General features: G+C 48.3%; 10 protein-coding genes across 10 annotated transcripts in view; 4 read left to right on the forward strand and 6 right to left on the reverse strand.

The window, feature by feature from the left end:
• Positions 1-312, reverse strand: part of CNBC3620 (hypothetical protein) — a gene marked incomplete at both ends in the record, with an annotated part of 2,207 nt that extends 1,895 nt beyond the window's left edge. The window contains one exon of the mRNA XM_771778.1: positions 6-312. Coding sequence (XP_776871.1) covers positions 6-312 — 307 coding nt within the window. The remainder of the gene's footprint in view (positions 1-5) is intronic.
• A 1,318-nt stretch (positions 313-1,630) lies between these two features.
• Positions 1,631-3,831, forward strand: CNBC3630 (hypothetical protein; the record flags this gene model as incomplete). The annotated part of the gene is made up of 8 exons (XM_771779.1): positions 1,631-1,802; positions 1,854-2,034; positions 2,105-2,196; positions 2,253-2,476; positions 2,545-2,955; positions 3,016-3,337; positions 3,393-3,588; positions 3,642-3,831. 8 exons carry the CDS (start codon positions 1,631-1,633, stop codon positions 3,829-3,831), a joined length of 1,788 nt encoding a protein of 595 aa, XP_776872.1.
• Positions 3,832-4,044: 213 nt separating this feature from the next.
• On the reverse strand, positions 4,045-8,336 carry CNBC3640 (hypothetical protein; the record flags this gene model as incomplete). The annotated part of the gene is made up of 13 exons (XM_771780.1): positions 4,045-4,303; positions 4,366-4,627; positions 4,691-4,942; positions 4,993-5,054; positions 5,111-5,297; positions 5,363-5,511; positions 5,573-5,639; positions 5,695-5,818; positions 5,893-6,006; positions 6,061-6,169; positions 6,232-6,921; positions 6,980-7,013; positions 7,652-8,336. 13 exons carry the CDS (start codon positions 8,334-8,336, stop codon positions 4,045-4,047), a joined length of 2,994 nt encoding a protein of 997 aa, XP_776873.1.
• A 251-nt stretch (positions 8,337-8,587) lies between these two features.
• CNBC3650 (hypothetical protein) lies at positions 8,588-10,767 on the forward strand (the record flags this gene model as incomplete). The annotated part of the gene is made up of 6 exons (XM_771781.1): positions 8,588-8,920; positions 8,968-9,237; positions 9,287-9,706; positions 9,759-10,166; positions 10,224-10,376; positions 10,435-10,767. The coding sequence occupies 6 exons, from the start codon at positions 8,588-8,590 to the stop codon at positions 10,765-10,767; spliced, it is 1,917 nt and encodes a 638-aa protein (XP_776874.1).
• A 793-nt stretch (positions 10,768-11,560) lies between these two features.
• On the reverse strand, positions 11,561-13,317 carry CNBC3660 (hypothetical protein; the record flags this gene model as incomplete). The annotated part of the gene is made up of 5 exons (XM_771782.1): positions 11,561-11,595; positions 11,643-11,723; positions 11,760-11,814; positions 11,874-11,950; positions 11,997-13,317. 5 exons carry the CDS (start codon positions 13,315-13,317, stop codon positions 11,561-11,563), a joined length of 1,569 nt encoding a protein of 522 aa, XP_776875.1.
• A 496-nt stretch (positions 13,318-13,813) lies between these two features.
• On the reverse strand, positions 13,814-14,711 carry CNBC3670 (hypothetical protein; the record flags this gene model as incomplete). The annotated part of the gene is made up of 2 exons (XM_771783.1): positions 13,814-14,476; positions 14,526-14,711. 2 exons carry the CDS (start codon positions 14,709-14,711, stop codon positions 13,814-13,816), a joined length of 849 nt encoding a protein of 282 aa, XP_776876.1.
• Positions 14,712-15,237: 526 nt separating this feature from the next.
• On the forward strand, positions 15,238-16,666 carry CNBC3680 (hypothetical protein; the record flags this gene model as incomplete). The annotated part of the gene is made up of 4 exons (XM_771784.1): positions 15,238-15,358; positions 15,409-15,572; positions 15,623-15,770; positions 15,828-16,666. The coding sequence occupies 4 exons, from the start codon at positions 15,238-15,240 to the stop codon at positions 16,664-16,666; spliced, it is 1,272 nt and encodes a 423-aa protein (XP_776877.1).
• Positions 16,667-16,908: 242 nt separating this feature from the next.
• Positions 16,909-18,277, reverse strand: CNBC3690 (hypothetical protein; the record flags this gene model as incomplete). Its single annotated transcript, XM_771785.1, has 9 exons — positions 16,909-17,058; positions 17,118-17,199; positions 17,250-17,288; positions 17,348-17,499; positions 17,556-17,723; positions 17,777-17,869; positions 17,926-18,025; positions 18,087-18,125; positions 18,177-18,277. The coding sequence occupies 9 exons, from the start codon at positions 18,275-18,277 to the stop codon at positions 16,909-16,911; spliced, it is 924 nt and encodes a 307-aa protein (XP_776878.1).
• A 205-nt stretch (positions 18,278-18,482) lies between these two features.
• On the forward strand, positions 18,483-19,774 carry CNBC3700 (hypothetical protein; the record flags this gene model as incomplete). The annotated part of the gene is made up of 8 exons (XM_771786.1): positions 18,483-18,579; positions 18,631-18,764; positions 18,839-18,897; positions 18,944-18,977; positions 19,042-19,115; positions 19,167-19,341; positions 19,388-19,522; positions 19,571-19,774. 8 exons carry the CDS (start codon positions 18,483-18,485, stop codon positions 19,772-19,774), a joined length of 912 nt encoding a protein of 303 aa, XP_776879.1.
• A 2,006-nt stretch (positions 19,775-21,780) lies between these two features.
• On the reverse strand, positions 21,781-24,362 carry CNBC3710 (hypothetical protein; the record flags this gene model as incomplete). The annotated part of the gene is made up of 5 exons (XM_771787.1): positions 21,781-22,075; positions 22,126-23,008; positions 23,075-23,257; positions 23,304-23,760; positions 23,844-24,362. 5 exons carry the CDS (start codon positions 24,360-24,362, stop codon positions 21,781-21,783), a joined length of 2,337 nt encoding a protein of 778 aa, XP_776880.1.
• Between the last annotated feature and the right edge of the window lie 42 nt (positions 24,363-24,404).

Raw genomic sequence — 24,404 nt, forward strand, 5'->3', positions numbered from 1 at the left:
CTTACCGTGCTCCAAAAAGAGCTCTGAAAAAGCCTTGGGGTCACCCTTACTGGTGGCCTGTGATAGCAAGGAAGCTATCTCGTCGGCCACGTCCTTGGGATTGACGTTCTGAGGAATCTCGATACCCTCCTTCCCGTGGAGAGGAAGTTCGTGGTTGTACTTGAACTTGTACATGTAGTCGTGTGGGACAGCATCTGGATGTTTGGGAAGCTCCTTCTTGATTGACCCCATACTGGCTTTGCTGGACTTCAAAGGAGGAGGAGGGGCTACTTGAGCATCCTCGAGGGGGTTTTGAATCGCGATAGGTGCCATATTGTGAGGTACTGCTAGATGTGAAGCTGAAAGCGAAGATACAAATATGACAGGATCGTGGATGAGAGGACAATTAACGCCTTTCTGATGGGATTTTAAATACATACAGGACTCTGTGGCTCCGGAAAGTCGTCCGACTAATAATGAAGCATGTGTCCTGCTTTGGCGAAACCACTCCTGTGAATCTTACGCATAATAACAAAGTCTACATAAAGTGGTCGGCAAGAGAAGGTATCTCGCGCAGCTGTGAGGTAGTCGAAGAAAGGCCAGTTCGGTTGTCGCTCCGGCTTTCTCTCGCGCCATCTGATAGATTGCCGAAGTCGGAGATAATAATATTGAAGAAGAATTTGGATGTCGGCTTGCTTCAATGGCAAGGCACGATGAGCGAATAGATTTGGCTGCAGCTTACAACAGGAATAGAAGAATGGTTGTTGTCAGCAGCAAAAGGAGGAAGCTGGCTCGCGCAAAATCCAGGGGAAGGCGGCAGAAGCGATTTAATGATGCTCGCGGCACTTGGCGATTAGCGGTACTGATTGTGGTTAACATCAATGGATCAGGGAAAGCCGAGCAGACGGAATAGACGGAGAATGGGCGCTCCTCCAGCTTCCAGTTTCCAGCCAGATTACAAGTGTAATACGTACGTAGTAAGTAATTGCTGCAACCGAGGTCCGAGAGGCATAGCCGCAATATGCCCGGTTGTGCCTTCGTAATCTGATACGTAAATGCCATTATGTATGTCCAATCTCATGCATTTTTGAAACCCGCCATCAGCCGCCCGTGCCAGGGCGGGCTGGTCACTGCCGCTCAACTTAAGCCTTGATGCCGCCATCTGCCGCTTGGAGACTCCGTCCGGGGCCATTTTTAGACCCTGACCCTATTTTAGGGAGGGACAGCTCGTGCCTGATAACAAACCCTCTCTGGTGTGTCGAAAACCCATTACTATTACTAACCACGCCGACTCGGAGCTCGCTAGCGGCTTGTCTTTCTTGCACCTTACTTGCTGTTTATAGTAATGTGGCAGCAGTAAACACCTTAGGCACCAGGTTACACACGATGTCGAGACTCTGTCTTTGTTCCTTTCCATTTCCATTTCCTTACTATGCCCTGGCGGGCCATGACCAGAAGCGTCTACTACCTGACCTGTTCCACCAATATCATGTATTTAATATAAAAGTACACACTATTTCAGCAACGAAGCATGCCTTTTTAAAAAAACATCTTTCCTTTACCATATCGTTGTTGATAACAAATTTCCCCGCAATAATCTTCTATTCCCCACGCAATATACATCAACTATCACACAGTATACGGTAAACATATGTTCTTCAGCAAGTATAGAGGCAGCACCGGGCGTAACAAGCCCGAACATGCTCATGCTCCCGACCGGGACTCCATCCCTAGTCTCGATGACCTTGGTATCCAACTTCATCCAGACACAGCCCGATATGTAACAGATAGTCAAGCCTTGGCGGACGCCATTGGAGGTAATGGTTAGTAAAAGCCTATTACGTACCCTGCACTCATTGCTGACGACTCGCAAGGCCTTCGAGATATGTTTGGTAATGGACTGGTAGTGGCTGCTGCTTTTTCCACCTGCATGGGAGGTCTCCTCTTCGGTTTTGATCAAGGTATCCTTTCTATCGTCCTCACTATGCCTCAATTCCTTGAGCAATTTCCGGACGTCAATATCAATGTTTCTTCCTCGGCCGCCTTCAACAAAGGGTAAGTCTTCGAGAAAGCTGATCTTATCAGCAAAAATTGACTCGTCTCTGATAGCTGACCAATATCACAGCATCATGACTGCTCTCTTGGAGTTGGGTGCTTTCATCGGCGCTCTTCAAGCTGGGTTTGTTGCTGATAAGTACTCTCGAAAAAAAGCAATTGGTTTGTCCTTCTCAGACTTCTTATTCAGTGACCAGGTTATTAACATATCGGTGTAGCTCTTGGATCAGTATGGTTCGTCATTGGAGCTATAATCCAGACCACGTCATTCTCCTTTGCCCAGCTTGTTGTTGGACGATTCATTGGAGGCCTGGGTGTCGGTCTTCTTTCTGCAGTGGCCCCTATGTATATCAGCGAAGTGGCACCTCCTAACATTCGAGGAGCCTTACTCGCCATGGAAGGTGCCACTATTGTCATCGGTATTGTAGTGATGTTCTATATTGTAAGTATAGTTCTATCTTTTCCACACGCCTCTGATATATCTGATTTTCCTGACGCTATTTTTCAAAGACGTATGGTTCTCGGTTCATTGAAAATGATTGGAGCTTTCGTCTCCCCTTCTTGATACAAATGGCCCCTTGTATTCTCCTTGGTTTCGGTCTTTGGAAGCTGCCATACTCTCCCAGATGGCTTGCTGGCGCGGGTCGAGATGCCGACTGTCTCAACGCTCTGATGCGTCTTAGACGCTTACCTTCCACAGACCCTCGTCTGCAAGCAGAATGGATCAGCATCCGTGCAGAGGCTATCCAGAACCGAGAAGTGATAATCAAGGATCACCCATCTCTTCAAGGAAGAGACTTCATGTCGGAACTTAAGCTTGAAGTCGTTTCATGGATAGACATGTTCCGACCCAAGTTGATCAAGCGTACGATTATTGGTCCCATGTTGATGATGTTCCAGCAATTTCAAGGAGTCAATGCTGTAAGCAATACGCTTCCTGCACCCATCACAGAGTCTGTCAGCTGACTGAAAACATTCTAGCTTATCTACTACTCGCCTACTCTCTTTGAGCAGCTTGGACTCGATTATGAAATGCAACTAGACATGAGCGGCGTACTCAACATTTCGCAGATGGTTGCCACCATTGTCGCTTTCTTCGTTCTTGACCGAGTCGGTCGAAAGCCTCCACTCATATTTGGTTCTATTTGCAACACCATATGTCATATAATTGTGGCCGTTATCATGGCCAAGTACAGTCATGACTGGGTCAAGTATCATAACGAAGCTTGGGTGGCGGTCGCCTTTATTCTGACTTTTATGTTCACTTTTGGCGTCGGGTGGTCACCTGTACCTTGGGCGATGCGTAAGTGCAGACTTTCTTCAAAGTGCGCAGGCTGTATGCTTAAGCTTTGTCATAGCTGCCGAAGTCCATTCTTCATCCCGCCGAGCCAAAGGTGTTGCCATCACCACTTGCGCATGCTGGCTCTGTAACTTTATTATTGGACTCATTACTCCCCCTATGCTTCAAAATATCAAATACGGCACATTCCTCTTCTTTGGAGTATTTGCTTTACTTTCAGGTATCTGGGTATGGTTCTTTTGCCCTGAACCGATGTGAGTTATTGTGTTTCGACTATCTTTTTCATGCTGACGAACGACGCTTCCAGGGGGAAAACCCTTGAGCAAATGGATGAGATTTTCCGCTCCAACACCGCTCATGAAGACAACATCACCAAAGTCGAGATCCAGGCGGCCATTATGGATGCCTCGCCTATTGGAAGCACAACCTCTGTGTTCAGATCCGGCGAAAAGCTCGGCGACAAAGATATTCAACAGGAGTGGGTGGAGACCGTTTAACATGACAGGTCACCCAAGAAACAACAGGATTTAGGCAATGGAAGAAGGCAAATAAAGACAGTGAGACTGTGATATGGCAAAGTTAATTTAAGAAACGGTCTTTTGTTGGTATTTCATTTGTTCTATATAGCCGGTGTGTTGAGTTATATAAAGATATATGTACATCTACATGTTTACACGAATTGTCTCAAAGCAAAATTACCAGAGGCTTGCTTAACTTGCGGTATCAGACATCTGTGCTTGCTTATCCGTTCCACCTATAGCTCTCTTTCTTTCCAAACTTCGACGATCAAGCTCAGACGCTCCGCCAACAAGGTGTGCAGCAGGAATACCAGACGACTTGGCCATAGCGGCCGCAGCAATGTCGGAAGAATGCGTGGCAAGACCGGGCTTGTCGGGTTTGATAGTAGTGGGTGGTTTCAAGTGGGTAGGGGTAGCACTTGGAGAATGCTCCCCGTGGCGAATGAGAGCCCTGACGAATAATATTAATACATCTATTCAGGGACTCGCGACATCTCAAAATTTCACACTTACAGCTCCTCCAGTAAAGTGGCCTGTCGATATGCTAACCTGATTGTGGGCACATTGGTCTTATGGATATCATTACCAGCAGCACCAGGCCAATACCACCTTTGACCTAACCAGTGCTTTTTGACTTGCATTTCCCAGCCAGATTGAAGTACAGAGTTTCGCGCCAGCTCACACATGTCGGCAGGGGTAAGTTTGTAAATTTGCGCAGCGCACGAGTACTCTTCAAGCAAATGGGAGGCAGTGAAATGGAACTGAAGGGGATCATCTGCAACATAAAGTTAATGAAGGGTTCTCAATGCGGTGAAGAAGTTTGAGAAGGAGTACTTGCCTGTTGACAACGACACGTTCAACCCAGTCCTGAAAAAGTCTTTGAATGGATTCCTCTCGTACGTCAAGAACAAGGCATTATTACTCAATGGAGACATAGCCAGTCCAATTTGCTTGAGATAGAATAGGTACTGCAATGCAGGGACCTTACGAAGAAGAATGCCGTGAGAGATAGAATGGGCGGTGAGGAACGCCGATGAAAGATGGTCGGGATCACCGGCTTCACCACAATGAGGCCGGAGGACAAAAGTGTCTATAAAATGTCAAAGTCTGTCAAATGGACAGAGAAGCAGATTAACTCACTGAAACTGCGAGAACGACGCCAAGCATTGAGGCTCGCCATGTTAGCGTACATGTAGTAGATCCTGCATTGAGGTCTTAGACGAGTTACCCTTCACATGAGCTCAAAAGAGGGACTCACCAGTAACTGTAGGGCGGACTTTGTTTAGTGTTCCACATTTTGGCGGTTGGGAACTTGCGATAGAGTCGTCTCTCGGGTTTAGATTCGTCGTCGACAGAGTCAAATCCTACGACTCTCTGAAGGAAAATATGAAGCTCAGGATGGGAAGAAGGGTCCTGAGTTACTTCGAACAAAGGTTGGAAAACGTCTTGGTAACAGTTTCAGTATCAAGGCAAGGCCCCCTCCCCACTCGAGAATGGAAGAATTACGCACTGCGGACAACATCCTCAAAATTGTCGACCAGCCCCTGACCCTTGAAAACTTCATAAAGTCTTGGAACTTGAATCAACCACCTAACATTATGCGAGATGAGCTTATTGTTGACGACCCATTTTGCAAGGTTGTCCCATTCGTTGATGTTACTATAGTTGATAAGCTGAGGGCGGCATGACGAATAAGAAGAATGAAAAGACCTGTACGTACCGGCCATAAATGGAGAGACGCCATTCAGAGTGTTGGTATTTACTCTGTTCCAGATCCGTGATTAATTCTATGTCCATCACTTGTCAGGTTATGAATGCTTAATAATCGCAAAGACTCCTTACCGTGTGTGAGTTCAGCCAGATACTTCCCCTTTAACAAGTTGTCAGTCTTGAGGAAGATTTCACGCAGACGGGAAGATCCGGTTGGATTATATCGGTCATTGAACCTGTCGAATCGGTGGAATTCCTGTACAGGCAATGTTAGCCAACCAGCGGAGTCAAAGGATCATTAATTGATGAGGGTAGGCCGACAGTACTAACTTGGTGGGCGTGCATATCAAGCATGTCAATGGAAAGATCATAAGCCGTGAGATTAAGCGACTCAAAGACCTCCTTCAGCGTGAGATCCTTGTCATCTCGATGGATGACAATTTCCTGTAGAATTATGAGCACACGTCAAGATAGTTCATATACGCAATAATATCTTACATCAGGTGACTTCTTGAGCTTGGACTTGATAAATCGCAGAAGATGCTTCTGGTTCATGCTTGCCGAGTGGTGAATGTGAGTGTCAACTTTTCGGACGTTGTAAAAGTCTCTGTCGGTTGAGCATGTTAATACTCTTTCGGAAGCTCACAAGTACACTTCTCGGGTGCTCACCGATGAGGTACGGCCTTCATATCCGCCAATTCTTGATATTCATTCAACAAACAATAAAGACTCCACTTGCTTTGAAGGTATTTGAGCCTTCTGAAAGCAAAACTCTTGGCAGGACCATCAGAGCAAACACCAAGAAGGAAGTCAAGGTCGGTGAAGTACTCCTTGAGACTGGGAACACGCGAAAGAGGTTGCTTATCGTCTGAGATTTGTGCGTTCGCTTGACGCTCGGGGGGTTGCCCATTGCTGACGGAGGGAGAATTGACCCTGTCCACGTATACAGTGAACACACCTTCATCATTGACCATAAATGTCCTCCCTTCATCCTTACCCGGGATTTCACAATCCTCCACCTTGAAAACTTCCACATCCCTCTGATTTGGAGCTGATCGCTTGTTATTATCTTCTATCGTTGCAGGCTCAGGGTGAACGCCATCCTGGGCGGTCTTCCAATGCCAACGAGGAGGGGGAGGGGGAGGATAAATGTTCCACGTAGGGATATCATCTTTGGCCTCAGCTGGGATCTCAACAGTTTCGGGATCATATTCGGGCTTGAGGCCCATCACGTCACCTGCGGACGCAGGATTGAACCCGTGGAAGGTGCCATCGTGGTCTCGAGGGTTGTCGCCCAGGCGTTGGTTTGAAAGTTCTATGTACTTGTCACGAAGCTCGAGACAGCGGGAAAATGACGCGCTGAATTACGGGTCAGCCTGAAAACGGATTTGCGGGAAGGAAGGGGGGAAGGACTTACTAGAGCGACTCGAGTTCATTTCCGATTCCTTGTTCTGCGAATGCAAGAATTTGAAGCTTGATCAGCATGTGTTCTATTTCATCCCTAGCTAGCCCTGCTTCGGAACTGCGGACATCATAAGGCGATTCGATCCCAGGGGATGACACCCCGGGGGATGGAGTCTTTGGAGAAGCGGGACGAGTAAAAGGAGAATGAATTCCGGATATGAAAAATTGTGGATCAAGCATTTTTTTCTCAAACGAAACAAATAGAAGGTTATTTTGAATATGGGATACGTGTTAAAAGGTGAAAATTAGACGACAGCCTTTTATATCCCATCACTTTCTTTGGCAGGTCACAGCTCGAAGAGAAGGTTCCTCGAGCCGCCACCAATGCTACCCCCGAAGAATGTGTTTGCCTCCTCTAGTGTACCTCACCATACCTGCGCCAATATAAAGTCGGCAGTGACATCCATTGTCTAATAGAATATGGACACAAAACCCCGCAGAAGGAGGCTGGACTTCAACATCCATTTTAGCCAGTCGGGCGGAGATACTAGTGTCAAAGGATGTTTCCAACATACCAGCAGAAGCCGCTGGGACAAATCAACGGATCGCTGACTCTTCCACAATAACCATTGATAGAAGGACGGATAAAGAATCAAACGGTATCACAAACAGACATATTACTTACGAACGCCACTGGGTTGTTGGGGCTGCACTTTTGTTTGTCCCTCATTTTCACCTGTAAAAGCCTTCATGGCTAACTCCTTCTCCTTCTTCTCTTCTTCAAGATCTAGCCTTTCTTGAGCATCCATTTCTTGCCTGTGGACGAGGGCCGGTGCAGGATCCAAATCTCCGTAATCTGGACCTGAAGGTGAGAGCATGGTGGATTCTTTGTCGAGGCGGAGAGTTGCTTGACGAAGAGCGGTGCCGAGATCGTTGACATCAGGATCTACTTCATGCTCGCGCATAGTCATAGCCTCCCCACCTTTCTCTACGTTGGACATATTTGCACGCAGCACTGAAGGATTAAACGATGCTTTGGGACTCAGTTGTCGCACAGGACCGGTTGGATTACTCGTATCGAAATAGTCCCCGGGAGCCATCCTGCTTTTGAAACTGATGCCGGTGTCTGTGCGGACAGAAGAGCCTGCCTCTGACGCACTTGGAGGTGGGAGACGAGGCAAATGGTGGGACATCCAGATTTCGTCCTTCAAATGGGTCCTGCGTTCCTCGTGATAGTCGAAAGAGGGGGAGGAGTGTGAATGGGGCGCTCCATTGAGGTGGTCTTCGTAAGTGGGGGCGGGAATTGGGAGAGGGGACGGGAATGGAGAGGGTGAGGGACTCGTGTATGGGTCGTCTGGGGAGTGGGACATGGCGGGCTGCTGGTGTAAATGCGGCAGATTTTGGTATGGCAATAATAGCATTAGATGCTCTCCATCAATCTGATTCTCAAGCGAGGCGGCGGACCTCCACCCGTGCCTGCCTGCGGTGGGGGCCGCAGCAGATAGGCCCGCTGTGGGGGGCGAGCCTTTGCACGTTACGTCAGCGGCCCGGGGAGGAGTGGCGGGGTTGCCGCAGAGATTGATCGAGGAACTCGCACTGCCCACCCACCACGGTCACCAACATGGATTCGGACACCTCCCCCAACCCCTTTGCCTCCTCCCCCCCCTCCAGCCCCTCCCCTCGCCCGTCCCTCCCGCCTCCGGTCCCGCGCAAGCCTTCCTCGCTCGTCTCCGCCGCGTCTGGCTCGCCCCCTCCCACCCACAGGGCCTCCTTCCCCGACCCCGCCAGGCATCCAAAGATGGGCGCCACCGTCCCAGGCCCAAAGCCCAAGACCGGCTACTGCTGCAGCATCGACAAGGACATCTCCGCCGGCGAGCAGGTTCATATTGTCGACGCCCTCAAGACCACAGAGGGCGGCACAGCGAGCTACATCACCTATGTCATCCGTCTCGGAGTGAGTCAATGCCTTTGCCCCGTCAGCACCCGTCTCACACTCTTCAGACTCATACAGTCCGGCGCCGATACTCGGCTTTTCTCTCTCTCCACCAATCGCTCACTGGCCTTTACCCCGTCCTGATCATCCCTCCGATCCCTTCCAAACAATCACTTACAGACTATGCTGTCAAGGGGCAAAGCAAAGCCAGAGAAGATGCCACAATCATTGCTCGTAGGAAGAGGCTGCTTGAAGATTTTTTGCAAAGACTGATCAGACATCCCATTCTGGGAGGAGAACATGTTCTGCATCGTTTCTTGGAGGAAGACGTCAGCTGGGTGAGTTCTATACTGTGCGTTTCCATATGTGCAGCTTATGCCTCACCAGTCCGAAGTTCTCCATTCTCCACCAATCTCGCTGCTCTCAAAGAACCCTTTACACGCCCCGTCACATAATCCGACTTTCCAGCCGACTACCCCGACGTCTCCGTCTGAGGCTCCTGCGACAACGTCCTACATCGCCCACCATCTTCTTCCGACCCCATCCCCATCTCATCCTTTGCGCCAACCTGACCAGCGATTCATGGATTCCGAAGCTTTCACTGAAAAGTTCCAATCCCATTTTTCTGGAACCATGGAGAAGGTCAACAGGCGAGTGACCAAACGCTGGGGAGAAAGAGCGCACGACATGTCGGAGCTTGGTGGTATCTGGAATGGTTTCAGCTTGGTTGAGCAAGGCAAACTTGGCGATGCAATTGAAAAAGTTGGACGCGCTGTTGATGCAGAGTATCTGGCTACTGCCGCCTTGGTGCGTATAACTGTCCGCCGTCGTTCCAATGTATTACTGACGCAACATTTAGTTACAATCATGGGAGAAAACAACGACTGAACCGCTTCACATTTACTCTCAATTTGCCACTTTAATCCGGGCTCGTCTGTCCTTTAGGCACCAAAAACACGTCCAGTATGAGCTCGTCCAAGAGGCTCTCGAGACTCAGCGGGATAAACTGGAAATTCTTGAAAACGCTGAGCGTGAGGCAAGGAGGTTGGAAGAAGCTCTAGAACGGGGTGGTAGTGTCCTCGCTAGTCCTCAGCTAGAGCCCGAAGCTGCTCGAGATGAACGAGAGCGAGCTCAAAGGCGAGCAAGAGCAAGTCAAGGATTTGGGTTGTTGTCTGCTGTCAAGCATAGTCTAAGTGGGATGATTGATATGGACCCTGAGGCGACGAGAAGGGCCAATATTGCCAAGACTAGGGACAATATTTCACAAGTAAGACCTTTTTCGTCTTTTCATGTTTGTGCACCTGCTCATGGTTCAATTTTTCAGCTTGAAGACTCTTATCAAGCAGCAGCACAAGATCTCAAATACGCGTCCATGACACTGCAAGCCGACCTGGACAGATTCCAAAGGCAGAAAGTCGCTGATCTTCGAGAAATGGCCATCAATCTGTCTCAAGTGCATAGGGACTGGTGCAAGCAGGTCAGTGATCTTTGTCATGGTGTTGGAAACTAGTATTCATCTTTATCGTTTTGAATAGAACCTTGAGGCTTGGAAAGCTGCCCAGGCTGCGGTCCGAGAGATCGACCCCCATCCTAATCGGCCTGCTCAAACTCAAACGCAAGTGCAATCACAGCAATCGCATGCGGGGCCGTCGACGTTGCATGCTCAAACGGAGGATGATGTTTCCAAACTCGGCGTAGACGCAATGAAAAATGAGATTGAGAGGGTGGAGATTGAGATTGCCGATAAACCTTTACCTAAGCCTTCTTTGGCCGAAACCGGAGGAGATGGGGTTGTCCCTTCTCCTCAGCCGAGGCAAGAGAATGATACCGAGGAACGGGAGGGGCATGGACCATTGGGGCCGTTGTAACATGATGTCTGTGATTAAGAAATTGCTTGTGAAAATGTGTAAAAATGACAGAAATATTCCGGCTTTTGAGGTTTTTACGTGACATTGTGATGATAAGCACATTCAGAGTTTTCTTCGCGTTGATGGTACGATTGAAAGTTCATGAAATAACTCCTGGTTAGCAGCGTCTCCTTGGGCGGTCCGTCATATAATTTCTCCCTCGGTACAGGTCAGTACCTACTTGCGGGGCGTTTTTTGGCCACAAAAGACAGTCGGGGTCCACATGGATAATCTTGTACACATGCATTTTTTCAAGATACTACTACAACTAGAAAACTAAATGATTCTTCGCCGCTCTCCCATGGAACGAAGGAGGCGCTCGATGACATGACAGCATAATACAAACAACAGTACTACTCGACAGCCCTCTAATTCCCTTATATTTCCATACTATATTTCTTCAGATATTACTCTTATGAATTTCCCCCACCTTTCGATGCATTCGACTATTTGTTCGTAAGCGCCCTTACGTCCCTGATGGGCTTTGACGAGAGGAAAAATCTCTCTGTGTACTGTCCCACAGTCTTTACACTTCATCCGCACCCGCTCATACGCTTGTTCACTCAACGGATGTGAAGCGCATCGCTCGGAGAGCTCAAGGTGTACCAATCGCTCCCAGCGCTTCATAGCCAACAAGGGTGGGGTTCGATGGGTGGTTGCCCCGGGCAGAAAGGATGTAGTCAAGGTGTCGGAACGATGCAGTGAGGACGTAGTAACATCATGACGTGAGCGGCCCGAGGGCCGAGGAAATATGTCAAGAAGGGTGGGTCTTTTGGATTGGCATTCTAACTAGGCATCAGTCAAGGAGCAATCAACCCATAAGTTTAAGAGCTTACGGTTGGTCCACTGGCCAATGCGTCTTGGGACATTATCTGTCCTTCCGACTTTGTAGAATGAAAGTTCGCTGGTTTCCAGGTCTGGAAAGAAATCATATTAGTTCAATTAAAACACACACATCAGCTTTTCCCCACCCTTAAGCTCATAAGCATATAAGAAGCCGGCACATTCCTACGGTATCGGCCGCGTCAGTGTTTGAATCACATTGCAATAATTGTCGTTTCGCCTACCTTGGGTGTTAATTTGGTTTCCATAGTCATTCTTAATAACGTTTGGGTTTGCTGTCCCAGGGCTTGCGGTATATAGTCTGAAAGATAATTAGCTGGCTAATTTGCACGTCTAGCTTAGCTCACCATCAAATTCAATCCAAACGCCGGAACTATCTCGTTCTCTTCTCCAGTAGAAGCCCTTGATGGTGCATATCATACCTGCATGATCTTTACAATATCTTCCCATCACTTTCTCGCTTCTTGCATCTCCACCGTCCTCGTCCAATGACACAGAGGCCACCGAGGCATCTCGAGCAGACAAATAAGGGGCTTTGACCTTGACTAGCCGCTTGCAAGGTTGACCTGTACGTGTGAATCCGGAACACTGTACAGAGCTTGAATTTGACGTATAGGGCTTGTGGGGGGAGCTTGACTTTTTGGTCTTACCGGATGGGGTGGTGGATGGGGTGGTGGATGGGGTATTGGAGGAACCTCTCCGCGCGGGAGAAGTAGAAAAAGATGGAGAGGTTAGGAATGAACGCCTCAAATCTGATGTTGCCTTCATAGGCGTAGCGGATGATGGGGGTGTAACATTTCCTTTTGCCAAACCAGATGGGGGTGAAGCTGAGGAGTCTGAAATTTGAGTCAGGTCGATGACCAAGTCATGTTGGGCATCTTCAAAGGTTGAGAAAGACTTAGAGGTCTGAAGCGATTTACTTTTCGATGTGCTATATTTGCTCGAAGGATTAACTTCTTCTTTGTTATTGACGCGGGTTGCCTTGACGACCTTCTCTTTCACCGAAGCCGTGACCGGCGGATGTCTCGCGTGCGGTGGCGTTTTGGAAAACACGGGCTTGTTTATTACGCTCGAACTGAGCTCCACATTGCTACATGTATTTGAGCTTGGTCGTTCCATTACAGCAGGTGCACTGCCATCCCGAGAAACCGCAAAGCCTGATACGTGCCCTGAATGCAATGAGTCCACCGCGGGTATAGTCTGAGATGGGAAACTGCATTGAGAAGCAGTCACATTTGGAAGACCTAAATTATGGTGATTAGGTGGCACGATATCAGGCCGAGGCAAGGGTGGAAGCTGTTTGTTGCAATCGGGAGATGCAGAGGACGGGCGTGGAGTGTCTCTGTGCGTTTTGCTGGAGTGGTCAGAGACTTCCGATGATCGGTTGCTCGGTTTGACTCCATCATGGAGTTGAAGATTGTTCACTGAAGTTGTTAAGCTGAGAAGATACTCGTTGCCCCTGCTTCTTAGAGCCTGAGCGGCCAGTTTGGATTGCGGAGAGGACTGAGACGGAGAGTAGAAAGTAAGCGGATGGTACTGAGGGCCGCGATGATGGCTTGTTGGTGGATGGTAAGGTGAAGGGCGATGAGCATTGCGGGAGTTGCTGGGAGAAGCTGTTGTGTCTGGCCAGTAGAGCTGTCGTTGATAGGGGCTGGTCGGGTAGGACATGATGAGCTCTGAGGCTGAAAGAATAGTAGAGAAAGACAACAAGTAAGGATCATTTAATGTGCGACGGAGATCGAAAGGCCAACGGCCGACCGCTCGGCACCAAAAACAAAACAAACAAATAATGCCAAAAAGTCAAACGCGACGACAAAATAGATTTTACTACGGGCTGCTACCGTACAAGACTGTCAGATGATTTCATCGCCCCTTTTAGCCAAAAGTGAACGCATTACGACAGCATCTTGGTACATAGTATACATGCCTACATGCGTATTGGATCGTGGATTGTTACTGTCTATAATGCAACCCCTAGTAAATAATTGCCAAGCCTTGCACCATGAAGGCTGCGAGAGAATGGACTGGTGAAGGAAAATGGGAAATGCTGGGTGACATCCCCATCTTATTGATTTATCCTATCGTTTATCAGTCGCTGACCTTGTGTCCCTCCTAATGACCTCAACCTATCTCCTGTGGTCAGTGAGCTGCTCCAAACGAGATCTCACACATTACTGACATAGTTTGCAGGAAACCACCCTGTCCTTCCGTCCCTGGTTCTCCCTCTCCACCAACTATTCATTCCCTCACCCCTTTTTTCTAATACAGCTACTATTTCGTCCCGTCCTAACCCTAGTTCCCACTCCTCCGTGGGCGTAAATTCCCATTTGGCCCTCACAAATTCTAACTTGGTGGGGTCAATCGTTCCATCAGGTGAAAGAATAGATTTTTGATTGGTCTGATGGGCGACAAGCACTTTCACAAGTCGTGACATCAAGTACGGGAGCCCCAAAGCAGAAAGCAAGAAGATAACTAATGGCTTGATACTTGGACGGCCACCTTGACCGTTTGGCGGTAGACCAGAGGAACCAATCCGGTCCCATTCTTCCCCCCAAGGACCTGTCTTGACTTTTTTCCCTTTGAGCCACGATAAAATCTTCCGTCCTAGCCTTAAGATTGAAAAGACTCCGAGCACTTGACCTAGATAAGTTTTAAGAGAGCCGAGCTGATCTGCCACCCCAACCATGGCGAAAAAGGATGAATGGGTGGCCAAGTATGTGGACTCGACCAGTTGAGCCAGTGAAGTGAATGCTGTAACAAGGGATTCTACTACTGCAAAAGCTGGGGCGGTGGAAGCTTGGAGTGAAGATGCGAGGGTAGGGTATCCCTATGCATTTTGTCAGCATATAAAACACGATGCGCACTGTAATACGAACCTCTCCCGGCCCTCCCATGCCACCTACCCCATAACCTCCCATCCCGTAATTATAACCACCATAACCCCCACCGAACCTGTTCATCCCACCCATAGCCCCGTATCCTCCATAGCTTCCATAGCCGCTCATGTTATTATATGGCGACATCCCATAGTTCCCATTATATCGTTGCGAATATGGCTGCATTGAAGAAGAGTATCCCCCATAAGCTGTATCTCCGTCAGCGACCTTCTCAAGGCCGACGATGGGCTTGATTTGTAGCTCACCTGCACTTGAGCCCAGTCCAGTGGGTTTCTCAGGCAACGCGGGTGCGTTGGACACACTGTTCGACGTCGAGGTCTGAATAGCAGTATCAAAGGCCGAGGGCTGAGAGGCTGCGGATTTGCTGGGACCTGCGACTGGGGAGGATGACTCCCATGGCTTTGGGCGAGGGGGGATGGATGCCATGGATAGTGTCTGCTGTATGCTGTTGAGTGGTATATGGCAAGTAAATCGGATAGATATCAATATCAAACGGCGAAGAGCGACAGAAGGAGGACCACATAATAATACAACAGCAATTAAGTCGGAAAGGAGATAGGTATTAACCGGAGGTCGCGGGTGACTTCCTTGGGAAGACCACAATCCTCTTCGTTCGCTCTCGCACTGCACTCGAACGACAAGTTGTCGGCCGACTTGCCAACAAAAGCCATAGTATCTGTCCATGTCTCGAATGTCTCGAATATCCAGCACAAGCGCAACTCCTCTCGCAACATCGTCTCACTTCAATACGCCTCCTCCCAAACTACATGTCGTCCGCAACCCAGCGTCGCGCGTCCGCCAAGCCGTGCGCGGTACGTCTCCTCGGATCGGCCACCATGGATGCTGACATCTGGCATGGTAGACAATAATGTATCCCTCCTGCAACGTCTCCAGCACAAGACAGATTTGCGCAATACTGATGAGAACCGCTTGACAAGCTTGAGCTGGGCTGCTATGGAAGGTAATATAGAAGTCTTTGAATGGCTGCTGCTAGACTATGGCCATGACGACCAAGAGCTGTCAAGAGTGTGTGCTTGTCATGTTTATATTGTGGATAGCTTGCTCATTCGGTCCAGGATTCCGACAATAATACTATCCTGCATCTGCTGGCTGCTGTCCCTTCGCGGTCCCTCTCTCCTCATACCCAAATCCTCAACTCGTCCTCTTCATTCCCTCCACGCCCGAACCCTCGCCCACTCGCTGAACAATCGGCTATATCTCTACGTATGACACATCTATACGTGGAACTTTTTCCTTTTCTACTAGATTGGTCTAACACAGGCGGCAAGACGGCGCTGCATGTTGCTGCTCAAGCGGGGAATGCGCCATTCATAAACTTCCTGTGTGACTTGGGCGCTGATTTGGATCTGACCGATTTGCAGGGAAACACTCCGTTGCATTACGCAGCTGCATGGGGATACCTTGACACCATCAAAGTATTGCTGGAAAGAGGCTGCCAATTCTCTTCGCGAAACTTTGAAGGATTCACGGCCAGCGAATTTGCCTACTCGGATCGCGTTCAAAACGCTTTGCAGACGATGGCTCGCGAGCTTTTCGAAGAAAGAAGGAATAGGAGGAAAGAGGCTAGAGATCGGCAAGATGCCAGAGAGAATCAGAGAGCCAGAAGTGGAAGTGTATCCACAAGCGCAAGCATGGGCTCTGGCGCGGCATCATATTCCAGCAATCCTGCCAAATTTCTTGACAACTACCAACCTAATCAATCAGCATCCCAACAATTGCATCCAAATGAACATACCGGATTCTCGCCTGTGTCACGCAGCTCAGATCAAACATCACTGTTATCGGGATCATTCTCATCTCGCCATATTACATCGGGAGTGTTATCAAAACGTCCTTCCGCTAGCCGACTTGGGGCTTCTCCTCCTTTAATGATGCCAGAACCAGCTCCACCAACTCCACAGCTTGGGCAGCTTCTCCAACCGTCCTATAACCGAAATCCAGTGCCTTTCTCTACTCATCCAGCCATGCCAACTTCATCCGCTGTGACAAGGCAGCCAGATAGTACAGATTCAAAGGCTACGGCAGATAAAGGAGATGTCGTTATTGATGGGCGGAGCGAAGGCATATCCATGGGGGCAAATTCGGCCCATGAATGGTAGTACTCATGCCAATTTGATATGCATTTGGCAAGGATTCATACAATTTTTGGCCGTATCTAGTAAGCTTTAGGCACTGTTAGAATGATACTGGAACAGGCAGATCGAGAAAAGCCAGGTCTGTCTTGAACAAGGGTCTCATTGGAACAATCCATCAATCATAAGAGGTATCCACAAAAACAACAACTTAATCTTGTCAATCCAGTCCGATCCTCGGTGTCCGAAGGTGCGCCTTAATTGTCATTTCAAGCTCCCCTGGATTGCCTGTAGTCTCCTTCGGCAACAGTAGCAGCTTCTTCAATTTGGCCTTGAATGCCGCTGAGAGTCTCTGCAGCGGTTGAGTAGTAAATGAGTTGAGCCTTGACGAGGTTAGAGAGGTTTTGAAGAGGCTCAGGCTGAAATTGTAAACCATCGTTAGCAGGGACAGATAAAAGATCGGACGGTGAACACGTACGTTCTCGAGGACAGCTTTCATGAGACCAATGGCAGTCTCCGTGTTCTGAACCAGCTTGTCTTCGGCCTCTTCGACATGTAGACTTGATAGATTGTTAGACAAAAATCTGAGTCTGATATCGAAATCACCTACCGAGCTTGCTCTTGCTTAGCCGGAGCAGCAGACTTCAAACTAGATGGATGTCCATCAGTGTTCCTTGTACGATTGACGAAAAATAAAGAAAGACTTACGCAGCGCGGGCAGCATCGAGTTCCAACCTGGAAGTCTTGACGTTTTGCCTAGCCTTCATCGCAAGTCCAATAGATGTAGACAAGGTGGCCTGCCAGGGGGTAACAAATCGCTCAGTAATGACCTGATCCTGGGAAATACGGGCATCTCCGATCTATCCACGAAAATTGTCAATTGCTTGTAAACAGACTGAAAAAAGGCAAGTTATACCTTTTCCAAGGCAGCACCGTAAATGCCAAGGGACACACCGAGACGGTCTTCAGCGCCCAACTCGGTGGCACCGGACTTGGCAGCGCGAGAAAGAGCATGAGAAAGAGTCTTGGGCTGGTGGGGAGTAGGTGCCGTAGGTGAAGGAATAGGGATGGGAAGATTAGTATTCTGTGCTTTGTCAGTCCAAATCATACAGAGATCGTGTTGCAAGAGCAACCAACCTTGAGGTTCTTGTTAGCAAAAGTATTCCAGGCAGAAGCTGCTTGATGTCCAACTTCAGAAATGCCTTCAGTCACGTCGGAAGGGTAGTCGTACTTCGATAAATTGTCAGACATATGGCATTGGCTGATTAGCTTTTCAGTGGACGCACGGATTCTCGCTCGTGAACCTTTGTGATTTTGAGCATCTTATTGTGGACATCTCTCAACGCGTCTACTCGAGCTTCGAGCTGCCTGTATTCGGCCGGAAGTCTTTCCGAAAATCAGATATAGTCTTGACCAGCTATGAGATCTCCATATGACCGCAACTTACTCAGTGATTCCCTCAGGCCCGACATTGCCAATTCTTTCCCTGCATATTCAGAATGTCAACACAGCTCTGCCAGTTCACACGAGCACAAACCTTGTAGCCTGGACCGTCTGTCGGAAGCTTTTGGAGACGGCTGTGACGTCTACGGAGGGGAGGGCGGGAATCTGTGCTTGGAAGTTGCGGAATGCCTGCATTGTGAGGTGGTTGTGGGTTGTTTGGGGAATGGATTCTTAGAGAGAGATGCGTGCGAAGTCAGACGGATACGGAACCTCCTCGCCGCGTGGAAGTGGACGGGATCAAATCCTCCGCCCAGCAGCCAACGCGCGTCCATCTGCATGGTACCATATCCTTTTATCACCTATACAACTCTCCTCGTCACATATAATCATACACATCACAATGGCAAAGCTCGCAGAGACCCCTTCCGTCGGCTTTGACTTCTCAAACTATGCCAGAAATCAGTTCTTGGGCCAGCGCCTCCAGGGCATTCCGAAGGGTAACACTTTCTAACTCCTTTCGTCATTCACGCTGACCAGCCATTCCCCAGCGACCTCCACTGGTACAACCATCGTCGGTGTCATTTACGGTGGAGGGAGCTCAGGAGAGGAGCCAGGCGTCTGTCTTGGTGCTGATACACGAGCCACCGGTGGACCTATCGTCGCAGACAAAAATTGTGAAAAGGTGGGCTGAATTCATGGTCTGCACTAGGTGGCAGCCTGTTCTGATGCAAGGCATTTGACTCACAAGTTCATTAGATCCATTACTTAGCCCCTCACATCAGATGCTGTGGTGCTGGTACTGCTGCCGACACAGAGTACGGCAATTGCTTCCAACACGGTTCTTTAGCTAACGCCATTTAGATTCGTCACTAATCTCATATCTTCTAATCTCGAGGTAGGTACATATCATGTGGTGTACGACTATTCGATTATTCGCAGATACTTACATTCAATGCCAGCTTCATGCGCTCTCTCAAGGCCGACAAGCGCGCATTGTTACGGCTATGACAATGCTCAAACAGTATCTCTTTCGGTAAATCTCTCGTCTTAATTCTGCTGAGGTCTCACACTGAACATCGTTTAGGTATCAAGGCCATGTTGGTGCTCATCTTGTGCTCGGCGGTGTTGATGCCACTGGACCACACCTTTTTACTGTCCACGCCCACGGCTCCACGGACAAGCTTCCTTATGTCACCATGGGTAGTGGTAGTCTCGCCGCCATGGCTGTGTTTGAGAGCAGTTTCAAAGAACATATGACGGTAAGCTCCGCAGGATGAAAGAGAATGTTCACTCATCATAGCAAAGAGACAAGAAGCTATCGACCTCGTTGCTAGAGCGATTCGATCAGGTGTTTTCAATGACCTGGGTTCTGGTTCCAATGTAGATGTCGCCGTGATCACAAAGAATGGAACTGAAATGCTCAGAAACTACCAGACCCCCGTACGTCCATTTTGATTGATGCAGGCCCTTTGTGCTAATGACGAGTAGAATGAACGAGGCCTGAAATCGCGCAACTACAAATTCCGCCGTGGAACCACTGCTTGGACAAAAGAGTCTGTGCGCAGTCTAATCGTCACAGAGGAAGTTAAGTCAACAACAGGCGCTGGCAAGGCCCAGGGGGCGGCCGAGGCTGTTCCAGTTGCTGTTGGCGCGGGTCCAGGCGGAGCAGAAGGGATGGATATCGATGGTTAGAAGTCCGTTGTGTCTAGAAGGCTCTCGTTCCGAAGGAGCATGTATGACTGTACAAAGTGCCTCGATCCTATAGACATCTTACTTCATACACTGTACAATAAGAAGGTGCCGAACATTGGGTGATTGATATCCAATAAAAAGATGCACCCATCTGCCACACAGCTGAACGACAGTAACGAAGGACAACAGTCGGTAGTTAGTATTACATGATAGAGCTCATAATCGTGACTTTCGCCGTGACAGACATCTGATTCATGTACGGCACTCACAGCAAGTATATCCAAGTTGTGGCCATGCTTGCATCGTCGGTGAAAAGGGAAAGCTGAACAGAAAATGTAGTCACGCAGTAGTATCATCATCATCTGATTGATAGAGGACGTAAATAAATAATGGCGTAGTCTCGACAGGGCAGTGGTCGGAATCAAATCGAACTAATTACGTAAGAGTCTGCATTGCTTTATAGCCGAAACTTTCCTGCTTTCGATCTTTTTCTATTCGTTCTTCACTTTACATTCGTTCACTCTTGCTCGAAAAATACATTGAGTTAGTTGTACTACTTGTGAGTGTTTTTCTCTCTATCACACCTTTCTCATATTGCCTCAATTTTTATGATGAGTGTTTGTTGGCACCAGTCTTACCGTATCGTGGGGACTTACACAAGGCGGTTCATGATATTATACGCTCCGTGACGCCTCTGAAAAAAATCACATCCTTTAACTTCTTCATAATGTTTGGGATGTTGATGCTGACTGCTTCGAAGTATTATAATAGTGAAACAAGTGTGCTGTGAAACATAAGGCCGATCAAGCTTGCATCTACGTCCCAAGCGTTAAATACTCGGATGGAATTGCTATGTATGCAGCATTACCTGCCTATAACTCCCATGCTCATTATGAACTCATCTTGTCTCATCGAAATGCTTTTTTATATCGTTACGAAGAGCTCTTGTATCAGTTCACCTTCTTGCGCTGGTTTGTAGCCTTCGTTGAAAATAAACGAAAATGTGTTGCTGTTATGTCCGATGTTTGCCTAGATGAGATGATGATCATTTCTGTCATCACCATGGCCCGTATGAACTGCTGCTCTCTTCTGCTTTCCTTGTCTGGCTATTGTCAATTGTGCGTATCGTTCAAATTATATGGAGTTCAAATCTAATTCTGACTAGCGACAATTGTTGCCATAAAGAAGCAGTACACATAGCAGTGTCATCCCTTCACAGCGGATTTACTTGATCTGGTTGGGATCCTGTCGAGAGAGAGGCAGTGAGGCAACAAAGTCCGAGTTAAGAATCATTTTGAATTGTTTAGCGCAGTTTTAAAGCTGCGACCTCATTTTTTTCGTCAGCGGGTGGGGTCTTGAGGCTCAAGATTGCATGGATAAACTGTGAATTTTTTGCGATTGTGTTGCGTCCATTATTGTTGTTCACCTTTGAGACAGTTACTATTGCAGAATACGTATGAGCATTGTACGGAATCACATGAGATGGTCTGTGAAATGCCTTCAGCTTGTCTATCTGGGTCACGTGTCCCCTGGACAACCAGCGATCTTTGGTTAAGAAGAAAAAGAAAGGAGAAAGTAGATTGCTTCGTTCAACTAGAAGCTCTAGAGAGTGAAATGCCCCGGGCCCACTCAGATACTTCCTCTTTGTCCCGTCTGTGTCGGGTCACAACTCGCCATCTCCTCCCCGCTGAGCCGTCATCACAAAGTTAAAGTTCCTCTATCTTCTTCCCCGGCGCCATATGAGATTGAAATTCCTTACTCATCATTGACTTTAGGAGTAGAGCCTTTACATGCACTGCGTGGGACACGAACTAAAAAGGAAGGCTGTTCCCACTTTCGTCATGTCACATGCATTTTCTTGCAATTATCGTAAAGGTATGTCAACATTTATCCTGCCTGCTTCACGGGCGCGTCGACCAAGATGCAGTAGGTGAAAAGAAATGTAATAATAAAAAACTAAACTGCCTCCTCCTTCCGAGAATATTACAAGCTAGTGGAAAACCTTACTACCCCTTTTTTAAATCTATGTACAATCTTTCCCAAACCTCGTGACCCAAGCTTGCCTTAACCATTCTCATCACATCGTCAACGCTTTTGGCCTTTCGCCCGTCTATCTTCCTTCCATTGGCATGAATTGGCTTATCTTTGAAAGCCAAAAGGTCATACAGGTCAGAAATCTGGCCCGCCTTGAGTTCCAGTAAATCGATGACCTCTCGAAGGTGGTCTGCAAGGACATGGCGCTTGGCAGAAACCGAAGCCGGATCAAGAAGTTTGTACTGGTCTGCTAACTCAGAGTAAACCCTGCGTACTGCATCAATATCTTCCTGTGATCTTCCACGAGGTGAACATACATTTTATAATGTTGAAAATCGCCTTCCAATTCTGCAACCACCCTGGCAAGCACTGTCTGGGGGGGCAGTTTGCCCGGTTCCATCTCATCTGTCACCTGCTTGATCTCTGCGTTCTGATCCATCCCTTCAATTCCGTTGGGTAAAGGACTAAAAAACTCGCGTTCAAGATCTTCTCCCATTATGCTGGGAAAGGGAGAATGTACGCTTCTGTCCAAAGCTTTGGAAGATGATATTGGCTTTGACCGTCTACTTCTGGAGCTTTCCTCCCTCTCCTGTTTGTGCCTGCGAGGAGTCGAAGGAGTTGAGGACTTTTTTGAAGCAAGAGGCGATGGTTGGACATGGTCATGCTGTTTAGCATGAGAAAGAGAAGGAGTCTTCGGTGAGGTGTGAGATCTGTTATGTGCCATGACAAGTTTAGCTTCCTGCGGTTCGGGAATGGATGTAAACAGAGCGTTGGCTGAATCCAGGGGAACGTGTATTGGCGCCTCATGCTTTTTCAATTGGTCTACAGCAGCCTTCCTTTTCTCCACGTCGGCTTTCACCCTTTGAAAGTCCGAGTTTTCTTCTATGAGTTTCTTGGCAAGTCTTTCCATTTCGACTTTCTCCATATTCATGGTGCTCTCCCCCCTTGTTCGTCTTCGAACTTCGATACCTTCTGCAACGATGCAACCTAGTCTGCAGACTTCTTCCGTAAGTCTCTCGATCTCTCGACGCAAAGCTGCTATCTCATGGTTCATTGACGGATCAGGGAAGGAGCGATCACCATTCTTAAGATTGGAGAGATTTGCTTGACGCAGCTCTACAATAAGTGCTTTGTGCTGTTCAAGCTCAAGGGTGATACGAGCAAGGTCAGCTCGAAGAGATCCTACCAGATCTTCCAGTGCTAAATTTTAACATAGTCAGTAGCATTCACGATCGTAGGGATGCTAGGCTATAAGGGGCAACTTACCCGATTTCTCATTTTCAGACTTTCGTGTCTTCTTTTCTCCATTTCTCCTGGCAGCATCCACTTCTCGATTTGCTTTCTCCACTTCAGCTTCCAGCTCTTTTACTCTGCGACGGGAGACCGAACTTTCCATTTCCAGAGCCCTCAGCCGAGCATGGAGAGTCGCTAACGTATGGGGGATATTTACTGCGATGTTCTTAGCATTCATCCACTTCAACAATCGAGTGCTCACCAGCTGGCTCCCCACCCACATCGTCATTGTTTTCCAAGGAATCGAATATTAAGCCTTTGGCTGGAGTGGCCATCAACGCAGTCATACCTGTCACATCGGCCGAAGCATCTGGATTTTTCCGAACAGACGCATTTGCAGCCTTCTTGCCTTCATTCTGGAGCATACGTAGCCTATCAACCTTGTCTTTTGCAATTGTCTTCCGAGTTACCGGGGTACGAGAGATATTGTACGAGGTCGAAGAGCCTAGGGGTTTCTTCCGAGATTGTTCGCCCGACTCTTGAGCTTGCTCGTGAAGCACATTGCTGGACTTTGGTCTTGTTTTTCCTCCACTTCCCCGGGAATCAAGATGTTTATTACAATGTGAGAGGTAGGAAGGGTCAATGGTTTGGTTGGCGGCTGACGGAAGAGGAGAGCGAGATCTCGGGCGGAAGGGAGAGTTCGGTATCGTAGGCAGCTTCTGAGGTGCCACACATCGTTCATCAGCTTCACATACCTCTTTTTACGCTAGTGAAATCATGGGCTTGATGATGCAGTACTTACCTCATCCCCTATAATTCGACCGAGCTCTCCTACAAGCCTTCCTAAACTCCTTTCCGGATCAAAACCCCCATCACCCTGGTCTCCTGAGTTTGTTTTCGGTATTCTGCCTTTGAATGCACCAGTACCTAATGTTATGGCGCTGGCATGATGTCCAGTGGTGGAAACAGGACTGATTCCAGCAGATGTACTGTGTCCACCTCCAAAATTGTTAGAATGTGGGTTCGTCCCCCGAGCTGCGCGGGGTGTTCCTGACGGACCATAGCTGTGGCCATGACCCACGTCTTGAGTAGGTTGAGTAGAAATCCCCGAAAACTGGGCTCTGGGGTACTCTAGGGATAGATCTGAGGAAGATGATATGAAGGAATTGGAGTAATCATGGGGGTGAAAGGGTGAGCTAGAAGAAGATGTGGAAGAGTGCAAAGAGGAGAGAGAAAGCGAATGGAGATCGTGGTCTATAGTGTGCTCGAGATGGCGGCGTTCGAGGTCGTAGTAGGATGGAGGTATAGGGAGAGGATCCATTGTGTGAGGGAGGCGAGAGAGGGAATGAAGGAGAGAGTTATT

This window comes from Cryptococcus neoformans, chromosome 3 (genome assembly GCF_000149385.1).
Source record: "Cryptococcus neoformans var. neoformans B-3501A chromosome 3, whole genome shotgun sequence".
Lineage (NCBI taxonomy): Eukaryota > Fungi > Basidiomycota > Tremellomycetes > Tremellales > Cryptococcaceae > Cryptococcus > Cryptococcus deneoformans.